The 10,594-nt window shown below is 44.9% G+C and overlaps 1 protein-coding gene across 1 annotated transcript; it reads left to right on the top strand.

The window, feature by feature from the left end:
• The first annotated feature begins 5,911 nt into the window (after window positions 1-5,911).
• On the top strand, window positions 5,912-8,380 carry LOC131264125 (sodium channel protein Nach-like). The gene is made up of 4 exons (XM_058266414.1): window positions 5,912-6,304; window positions 6,951-8,005; window positions 8,078-8,184; window positions 8,253-8,380. The coding sequence occupies exons 1-4, from the start codon at window positions 5,912-5,914 to the stop codon at window positions 8,378-8,380; spliced, it is 1,683 nt and encodes a 560-aa protein (XP_058122397.1).
• Window positions 8,381-10,594: the final 2,214 nt, after the last annotated feature.

The raw sequence follows: 10,594 nt of genomic DNA, 5'->3' as shown, positions 1-10,594 counted from the left end.
TTGATCTCCGCGCGCGTCAAGGGAACTTCACACCGCTTCGCTTCGCATGGAACGGGGTAGGCGGACACTTTCACTCACTTACGGGCCACCGTTTTGAAGGGCGAGTCGCACAATCACAAGTTTCACTTGCTGGGAGCCAATTTTACCTTACGTGGAACTCTGCACTACTTACTGCCCGGGGGGGCTGATCTCACCAAGGTTTCACTCACTCTTTTTCCGGTGGTTTTTAATAACCGTAGCAGCTCCCGTTTTTCCTTTATTTTTCACCTTAATTTTCTTGTCTGGTGTGAACTCGCGTCTTTTTCCCTTTCCACAGGGGCGGTTCGAAAAAGTAACGTTTCGCACAATCACGGGAAGACACGTTGACCCTCCACTTCACTTCAAAATCTTATCTTGCACAAAACATTAAAACCCACCACTTGCGCTAGCGTTGAATCTTTGGCGTTTTTGTTTTTTTTTTTTTTTGGGATAACCGTCCGGGTGGGTGGGTCTGCTTTCGAAGCTTCTGTTGTTTGGGTTTGGTTGCGCGAGTTGCAGCTCTCCTCTGCGAAAGGGGAACCGAATAATCGCCAAACGTCGTCGTCGTCTCGGAGTGGCCCTCGGACGATGCTACACGCTGGAACGCTGCGTTCGTACTAACGCCGCGAGTCGTGATGTTTTCTCTTTTTGCGCAATCGGCGTTCCGCGGCCCGCGATCGTGACGTGTTTGTTTGATTGCGCCATGATCATGGCGTCCACGGCTGCGATTCGGTTGGGCGATCGTTCGGGAAAGCTCGAGCTTTTAAAAGCTTTTCGGTGGGTGATCTTGAAAGTTCGTGGGGCTGCATCGTTTTCGAAGTGTATTTTTAACTTACAATGTTTGAAAGTTCTTTAAGATCCTTTAAATTTATTTACTTATAATAAAAACAAATCAGATCATTGCATAAAGAACCAATAAGATCCTAGAACCAGTAACTTTAGCTCTCCAAATCATTCAAATACAACTTTTATTTTTGAAATATTTTTGTTTTTCTAAATCTTATGACTTGAAGTTGCCATCTTAAGTACCACGTCTGATTCAATAGCATGTTCCAAGTATTTGAGAAAACTCTCAGAAATTATGGGTTGTCTCATAGATCATTATTTAACAGCAATTGTTTTATTAATTTACACATATTTTGCACTTCAGAATTTTATACTACAATTCAAAGATCTAAGGCTCGTTGCAAGCTCAACTGGAAAATCCACCTGGCTTCGACGTCATATCGCTTGGTTCCGAAAATAATTTCAAAATCACCGAGCCTGACACATACTGGAAATCCTGCTCTCCTGTAGCCTACGGTCTTCGATGTCACGTGCTATGTACATTCGGGCCGGTGGACAAGCGGTTTCCGGTACAGGGAAAGTCTCACAAATTCGTTGAAACATGTGCGCGCGGATCGCACATTCTTTTGATGACGTGTTCCGGGCGATGACGGCGATTCAGCCCAACACTGAACCAGTCGCGAATTTTATATGACGCGTCAACTAAAGGAGGATTTGTCTTCTCTTAGACCGGTTTCAACCGACTACAACGCAACAACGCGCAATATGTGCACGGAGAGCCTTAATCCTTCATGTCTGCGAAACTGTTTAACTATGTTTTTACTCCATTCCTCGCGTCATTTTAACAAACGCATTCGGGATCGGTTATCGCATCGGCTCACCCGATCCTTCGGCTATGTCTAGACACCGGAAATAGGCATCGCTATTTGTCAGACGACTGATACGGGACACTTCGTGTAGGAATAAAAAAAGAAGCTTGATCGATTAAAAAGAAAGGACAGCTCGCTTTGGCTTCAAGTTGATGAATAAAAAGCATCGTTGACGTACGGCTTGGTACCGTTTTTGACGTCATCGGACCCGCAGGTCGGTCGGGCTTTTGATGGCTGAAGCGCCGAAACTGGGCCAAATAGTTCAAACATTCGGCGGAGGGGAAGAGCGACATTGCTAAGTCAACGACTTTCTCCTACCGTATGCAAACTTTAACCTTACTTTCGTATGGGAATCACAAACAAGTATTTAAAATTTTGTCATAATTTAATATTGTCTCTTTTTTAAGAATTGTAGACATTTTAAGAATTCGTTCCTCATTATTTCGATTATTTTTGTGCAGTTGTATATATGAGTGAACTGTATCGTAGAAGAGAGAGAGATATGTCACCTAATCGAATAGTTCGAATGGATCGAACAAGAAGTCAAAGAAGAAAAAAAACACAACCTTTCGCTCGTTTTAAAAACATGATAACCATGAAGCCACTGATTCGGTTGTCCACGGGCGCATTTTGATTATGTGTCGTTTCCCGGGCAATCTCGGTAACGGTCTGAGGATTTCGTTTCTGTTGACCCGGGTAATGCTGCACTGTTTGCACGACGATAAGCGCCGGAGCACGGTGGTTGGTAATATCGGTCGGGCCATAATCGACGCGAGCCGCAAGTCACTAAGTACACCTAAAAACCATAACCGCGAAATGAATCTTCAACACCTCGACGTTACCCACGTCGTCCATGCGAAAGGGTACGACGGGAATGTGCGAGAGGATAAAAGATCGGGCCACAAAGAAGATACTATTTACACTCTGCATCTGCAATTATCGGTTACCCAGCCCGGAGCAAACCGTATGTAGTGTCGTTGGCCGGGTTTTCTTACGCCTCACAAGTGGGTAGTAGCCTCCCGCCAAGTGTCGATCACATCGATGACGCACTCTGGTGCACAAAACCCTTCCAGTTAGTCGGGAAATTTTAATTGAACTCGGTAGAGTGCATAACCCTTGCGATGGGTCTATTAGGAGTAGCATGAGAAAATGATAAACCCTTCGAAGAAAACAGTGCTTCATAGAAACGAAATAAGTCTGATACGAAACTAATCAGTTGACTAACTTGTAAACATGGGTGCTACATAGGGTTTGATGAATAAAAATCCATTTGGGTTATTTTTTTTTGCAAACAGAATTCTTTTTAATATAAAGAGCATACTATCTAAAGCTAATGAATTCCGAACATTCTGTATTAATATCGAAAACAGCAAAATTCCATTCTACTTGGAGTGTTGGTGTTATGTATTTTCAAGTTTCAACATTCATCTTTTGAGTACAATGGCGCACAATTTTACATCATGGATAGGACATTATCGGTTTCAATTTATTAGTGAAAGCTGATGCTGTTTTGCTTGACAATTTATTTAGTTCTTAGCTTTTTTGGATGTTTTTTAGAGAATGTGAAAGCCGTACATTTTGGTTATGGTAATTATGTACAATTGCGAATTTTATGTGCATTCGATTTATGTTTGAAAAATGTATCTATGTCCAGAGTCAACTAAACTACACACAAATAATGTGATTTGTTTGTGGAAAGACCCAAAAAAAAAACTTTAATGTTTATGAAAAAAATTGAAATTTTTTTTTCTAATTTTAATCAGTTGTAAGAATGTTATACGTGTTTTAACCTCTTCTCTATCGATTCGAAAAGTTACTACTCGTGTATAACAACCCCTTTAATCGGACTTTAATCATTTTTTAACTCAAGAGGGTCGATATACACGGAAAAATACGGTAATTCTCCAAATTCTTTCGGAGGTTTCTTATTGCAAAATAATTATTCTAAAAAATTAAGGTTTATGGTTTTTCCTTCAATCAAATCTTCTTACATCAAGGGTTTTTAGGTATCGGTTCTGGTAGCCCATGTCCACGACCGGCCGGGCCACGTCAAATCCGTTCGAAAGGAAGCCCTTGGTAACCACATTTTCCACGATTGCGTCTCTACCATCGCATGACGTCAATGTACCGAAATGGACCGAAATCCACCGTGGCGTACCACGAGATGAAGGTGTAAATTCGATAATTTAGCGGTGGGGTCCCGCGGAACGGGACGGCCGATCGGCTTCAGCCGGTTTACTCCGATCCGCCCAGAGGCCACACCGGTCTACGAATCCCACCCCATTCCCCGTTCCGGTGGCTTCTGCCTTTGGCCCGACCGGCCAGGAGTCGTTCGATTATCGATCGCTGCTGTTCAGCTTTTCTGACGAAAATGCGCATGCAAGTCCGAGCGAACCTACGCACGCACGCACGGTCCAAACGAAAGAGGAGGGAAAATGTGCCGACGTGCTCGGTGGTGGCCGGGCGGGAATGTTATGCAATTATATTTTATTATTTTGAGGTCAATAGCTGGAAGCGCAGCAGCGCGGCTCGTAAACGTGCAAACGAGCATACGTGCGTCATCTTTGGCCATTGAAAACGAACCGCTTTCGCGATGCTTGATGGTTAATGACGGATCACCGATAGTTTACAGCTGCTCAAAGTGTGCAAAAGGAGAAGAAAATGAGTGTTTTACTGCGCCACTAGCATGCCATACCGTGCGTTTTCCTTGAGGCAATATCGTTTGCTTGTTTGTTCCGAAACGAGAATGTTTCCGATCGATTGTGTGAAACAAATCAAGTGAGGCGACGCACACAAAGCTTGTGCTTTTTCTCCGTCACAGTAAAGTTGTTCTAATGATCTGGAAAATGTGGTGTGATCCAATGCTAAACTATCTTGCTAACGTTTAAATTTGGTTTTTTCTTTCTGGCGTGGAGCACTTATTAATCTTTTTGTTTTATGACAATTAAAGAAGGAAAACTGATTGTACAAATAACCCATGTTATCAAAACCAGATGTTAATTTTATATTCTATTGATGCTATACTATTTAAGCATTTTAATTTTCATTATTATTTCATTATTTTTCCTTCGCTTTGTTGTTGTGAGTGTTTTTATATTAAGTTTATAATTTAATTTCGATGTTTTGATTGAATTGTCGTTTGAAATATAAAGCTCATAAAAATAGAGAAGCTCAGAAAAAAATTTCAGTTTCTTTCATGCATATTACAATTGATATTTTGTAATAGCAGGACGTTAGTTACTACGAGATACATTTATTTACGAGATGCATACTCTTAATTAGACACAGAAACGCGTTATAGGGTCGTCGTAAACACAAGAAATTGATGTAAACACAAGAGATGAGTAAAGCATGCAAACGGATTGGTAAGAGCTGCTTATAGCATGCACAAGTTTTAAACTATACCCCGCTGACGTAAAACAATACTTTCCGTTTTAAAACAAACCGCAAAAGGTTAAAAGGTTAGATAACGGACGATTCTAGTTTACATCGTAAGTACTCACGTTTCGATGCCATTAGTAAGCATCGGCTAAATGGTTCAAAATTACATCAGCTTCGTGGTTGTGTGTAACGGGGCCTGTCACCCGTGTCAGCTGATCGTGTGTCCGCGCGCGCTAGATCTGGTGCAATCGAATCTTATCGTACGTCCGCGATCTTCACCGGAGCACATCGGCACGAGCGGCGGCCCTAGAGCAGGTTCGTGGACCGTTATGGGCTCGCTCGAACAGCCGAATGTTTGATAATATTCGCACGATCGTTTGCTACTTCTGGGCCGGCCCCATTTGTGGCGCCCGCCACATCGAAGGTTGCAAGCCGTTGACGTCAATGACGGATGATGGGATTTTCATGCTATCTGGAGCAGCAGAGAAGACGCGAGTCAACAAACGCGACCCTGTTTGGGATTTACCAGCGTAAGAGTTCAGCGCTTGTGGTGGAAATGGAAACACAATCTGCATCCGCTCGCGCGAGGCACACAATGGAAGGACTTTCAAAGGTTCCCTCTCGTCGATCGATAGGACCCTTCAAAACCGAATGACCTTCGGAGTACTGCGCGATGAACCTGCTGCTGCCCTAGCGTGACTTGATCCATTGGCGTTCGAATTCTGCACCATGTCACGTACGCTCCTTACCCGGGCCTGAAGGTTAATGGGATGAGTACGAACAACATGGAGGTCATGTAAAACCTATCGCCTAAACACGATTGGAATTAGGAAACAGATGACCAGCATGAATAAAAGATGTATCGGATTTCGCAGCAATCGATTGACGGAACGCTTTCACAGGACTCTGAATCCCCATATTCTCTCGTCGTGGTCATAAGGACACACGCCGTCTCATCGATGCAGCGCACAACATTCAAAGGGCTGGCGCAGCGCGTGGTTCGGAAGATCGGTGAAACTTCCGAAGACGCCGGAAGACTTGCCAAGTTCGATTGGAGAGGACGGTTTGGTAGGCAGCTCCGGGAACTGTGCAACATTACGGCCCTCCACGGCTACAGCCAGATCGTTCGCGATGGTTACAGTCCGCTGGAGAGGACCGTATGGTCGTGTGCCGTCGTTGCGTCGACTATCAGTGCCATTACGCTGCTAGTGATTTCCTGGTCCTGGAGCGTGGAAACACCGACCGTTACGGTAAGTTCGGTGTGCTTTCCCGTTCCCGGATTTGTTTGACGTCACAGTCGGTGGAAAAGCTTAGAATCACGTGTTCATAATTCCTGCAATAAGTGGGTAAATGGTCGTCATCTTTTCGATTCATTCGAATCGCACAAATAGCCATTAGGTTATCAAATACTGACAATAATATTGCAAAGAATCCTGGATACTGTAATTTATTGCATTTATTGCAAATGTTATGTTGTTTCAATAATTTACACTTCTGTCAAAGCGTCCCAAATGCATGAAATTTTGGTAGAATTTAAGAATAAGCCTATTTTAAACCCAAAATGAAGTAAAGCAACTATCACCAAATGATAGCTTTCAACGATCGAAAGTTTTTATTTGTTGTTTTTTCTAAACAGCATATTTCTCTTATTGTGTCTAAATTCAACTCAAATACACTAGGATAAAATAAAATCTAATCAGATTTTTCAGAAATCTATTAACAAAACAGAATATAATTAGCCAGGCCGAGTTGTTAAGTCGGGATGTTTAAGGCGTACAAAGCCTTTGGAGCCAACGATATGTGAAAGATGCGATCGCTTATAAATTGGTTTTATTAGCTGTTAAAACAAAAGGTAGAAATAACATAGTCCTATTAATCTTCACGACGCCCTGCCAGGTGACGGAATCGACGAACTTTCCCACCTGGAATCTCCCGTTTCCCGCGGTGACGGTATGCAGTCTCAACCGTATCTCCGCCGCGGCCGCATTAGCTCGAGCCACGCTGATGCAACGTCCGGCTAACATGACCGCCCTGGAGTTATCGCGTATGTTTCGGCTGTTGCTGCATGTTTCCGGCGTGGGTGGAGGTACGGACCCGGCGCAATACAGAGTGCTGCACGACATTCTGCTCTCCAACAACCTGGAGGTGCCGCAATTGATGGGCGAGTTCGCGCCGTCCTGTGGCACGCTGTTGGAGCGTTGCATGTGGAAGGGCACCCAGTGGCGCTGCGACAATCTGTTCCAGGTCGTGAACAGCACCGAGGGCTTGTGCTGTTCGTTCAACTACTACGGCCTGCGATACGATAACTATCCGAAGAAGATGACTGTGAGCGTTCCGAGGGAACCAAGGAGGGTGATGGCCGCCGGCTACCAGACTGGCCTGTCGATCTTACTGCAGCCAGCATCCGATGACTACCACTCCACCGATGTGGCCTCGTTCGGGTTCAAAGTGCTGATACACAGCTCCTATGACTATCCAGACAACGATGCGGAGATCAAGATCCTCCTGGCGGGTACTGAGTCATTCGTCGCCCTCCGGCCAACCGCTACGTATGCCACGGAGGATGCACTCGGTTTGCCGCCGTCCGTGCGGAAATGTTACGGTCGTGACGAACGGCACTTGAACGTGCTGCAGCGGTACTCGTACGTGAACTGCATGGTCGAATGTCGCGCGGCCATGATCCACGCCAAGTGCGGCTGCCTTCCCTACCAACTGCCCAGCAATGGCACCCTGCGGAACTGCGAGGTTCGGGATATGGGTTGCCTGCTGGCTGCGAAGGACCTGTACTTGTCCGCCGTGCCACGTGTGAACAGCACGGTCGAACGGCTGCCGTACGGGAGTCTCGAGCCACCTTGTGGGTGTTTGCCAGCGTGCGACAAAATACAGTACTCGTCGGAAATGGTGACGGGTGCGATGAACCGGAGCTTTTCCTTCAACAGTTTGTCGTTTTTGTACGTATTTAATCGCCCCAATGTGGCCACGTTCAACACACTCAAATACCGCTTTCCCTCTCGCTTCTCTAGCAAAGACATTCAGCTGGAAAACCAAAGCCTGGTGCACATTTTCTTTGCTGACCTCACGGCGACTCACTACCGCACCGACATCTATCAGGATTCCTTGGGCGTTTTGGGTGAGATGTGCTACCGGTGAGGAAAATCGATTAGAAAACCTAATGTAATTGCTTGTGTTCATTTACAGCATCCTTTGGTGGCATATTGGGTCTGTTTTTGGGCTTCAGCATCATAACGGGATTTGAAATGATTTACTTCTTCACCATTCGCCTGCTGTTCGATGTTTTGGCGGAGAAAAACAAACCGTTGCAATAAACAAGTAAAATCGACAATCGACAACGTTGGTGTACCACTTTGTTATCGTTTTGTTGAAACTTGCAATCTACTTGTATGTCTTAAAGGTAGCTTGAGTTTTAAAGGCAGCTATATGGTATCCCAACTGGCGAATTTTGTCTCGTTATCATATCGTTACCATCTCGTTTGTTAATTTTCGATGTCCATAACGAGACAAAGTGTTGCACCAAAAAAGGGGGTGGGGTGCAACATTCAATCGGTTATTTTGTGGTGGTGTTAGTGCCAAACAGAGGTTACGAATGTGTGCGTGCTATTTCACCATAATGGCACGCACACAACTATATAATCCATTTCGGATGTCAAATGAGACGGAGACCCAACTGATGGCGACATGCAACATTGCCCCGTTTCCACAGATTCCTACCCCCGCGAGTCCAGAACTGTCAGCTTTCTCTTGCACGCTTTGTCTTCCTTCTCGTTCTAATGATGAATCAGTGTGCTAGGGGAGAAGTCACATCTGCCCTTTTACATCTTCCCTTTCAGTCTGACACATTACAATAGCGGAGCCGATCGTGTAGCATTCCCACACTGCACAGCAACCCGAATGTGTGTAGGTGCACTTTATGTCGGTCAATCATGTAGAGAATAAAAAAGGTCGTCTGTATGAATGCCATCACGCACCAACTGTCAATCGCGACGCGATGAAGTTTTCAGTCTTCGAAACATCCAGCGCTAGAACAGTCGAGTGAAAAAGTGTAAAGTGTTGTTCCTTCAAGAGTGTGTTGAATTTTCAATGTTCATGGCGTCTAAACGGAAACTAATAGGATCCATCAACAAGTCGGGAACAGTGTCAGCTCATGTGCGATCGGGAAACGGATGGGGAGTTCGATCGTCCACGAATGCGTTGGCCGGATCTTAGAATCGGTAAGTAAACAAAGTGGTAGTGCAAAATCATAACCATTTATAACAGCGATTCACTAATTCTATTCCTTAGTTTGTTTCGTTCAACAGAAATAACACCGGAAGAAGAAACCGCCCTTGGGAGAGCAGAATGTTGAAGAAGCGGAGGAATTCTACGAAAAATAAAAATTTCCGCGTTGGCGGCTCGAGTAGAATACAACACCGTCTTCTCCGTCTCATTTGACATCCGAAATGGATTGTATAGTTGTGTGCGTGCCATTATGGTGAAATAGCACGCACACATTCGTAACCTCTGTTTGGCACTAACACCACCACAAAATAACCGATTGAATGTTGCACCCCACCCCCTTTTTTGGTGCAACACTTTGTCTCGTTATGGAGATCGAAAATTAACAAACGAGATGGTAACGATATGATAACGAGACAAAATTCGCCAGTTGGGGAAGACGGTGTTGTATTCTGCTCGAGCCGCCAACGCGGAAATTTTTATTTTTCGTAGAATTCCTCCGCTTCTTCAACATTCTGCTCTCCCAAGGGCGGTTTCTTCCTCCGGTGTTATTTCTGTTGAACGAAACAAACTAAGGAATAGAATTAGTGAATCGCTGTTATAAATGGTTATGATTTTGCACTACCACTTTGTTTACTTACCGATTCTAAGATCCGGCCAACGCATTCGTGGACGATCGAACTCCCCATCCGTTTCCCGATCGCACATGAGCTGACACTGTTCCCGACTTGTTGATGGATCCTATTAGTTTCCGTTTAGGCGCCATGAACATTGCAAATTCAACACACTCTTACGGAAGGAACAACACTTTACACTTTTTCACTCGACTGTTCTAGCGCTGGATGTTTCAAAGACTGAAAACTTCATCGCGTCGCGATTGACAGTTGGTGCGTGATGGCATTCATACAGACGACCTTTTTTATTCTCTACATGATTGACCGACATAAAGTGCACCTACACACACTCGGGTTGCTGTGCAGTGTGGGAATGCTACACGATCGGCTCCGCTATTGTAATGTGTCAGACTGAAAGGGAAGATGTGAAAGGGCAGATGTGACTTCTCACCTAGCACACCGGTTCATCATTAGAACGAGAAGGAAGACAAAGTGGGCAAGAGAAAGCTGACAGTTCTGGACTCGCGGGGGTAGGAATCTGTGGAAACGGGGTAATGTTGCATGTCGCCGGCAGTTGGGAACTGACCACAGATTCCTACCCCCGCGAATCCAGAACTGTCAGCTTTCTCTTGCACACTTTGTCTTCCTTCTCGTTCTAATGATGAACCGGTGTGCTAGGTGAGAAGTCACATC

The sequence above is a fragment of the Anopheles coustani genome, chromosome 2 (assembly GCF_943734705.1).
Source record: "Anopheles coustani chromosome 2, idAnoCousDA_361_x.2, whole genome shotgun sequence".
Lineage (NCBI taxonomy): Eukaryota > Metazoa > Arthropoda > Insecta > Diptera > Culicidae > Anopheles > Anopheles coustani.
The sequence above is the reverse complement of the archived record's forward strand: the minus strand, read 5'-3'. Positions and strand labels throughout refer to the sequence as shown.

Excerpts from the sequence above, each read along its gene's own strand:
- LOC131264125 (XM_058266414.1), top strand. The coding sequence starts at position 5,912 with ATGTATCGGATTTCGCAGCAATCGATTGACGGAACGCTTTCACAGGAC. Across the intron at positions 8,006-8,077 it reads TTCAACAGTTTGTCGTTTTT|CAAAGACATTCAGCTGGAAA; the intron begins GTACGTATTTAA and ends TCGCTTCTCTAG. Across the intron at positions 8,185-8,252 it reads GGATTCCTTGGGCGTTTTGG|CATCCTTTGGTGGCATATTG; the intron begins GTGAGATGTGCT and ends GTTCATTTACAG.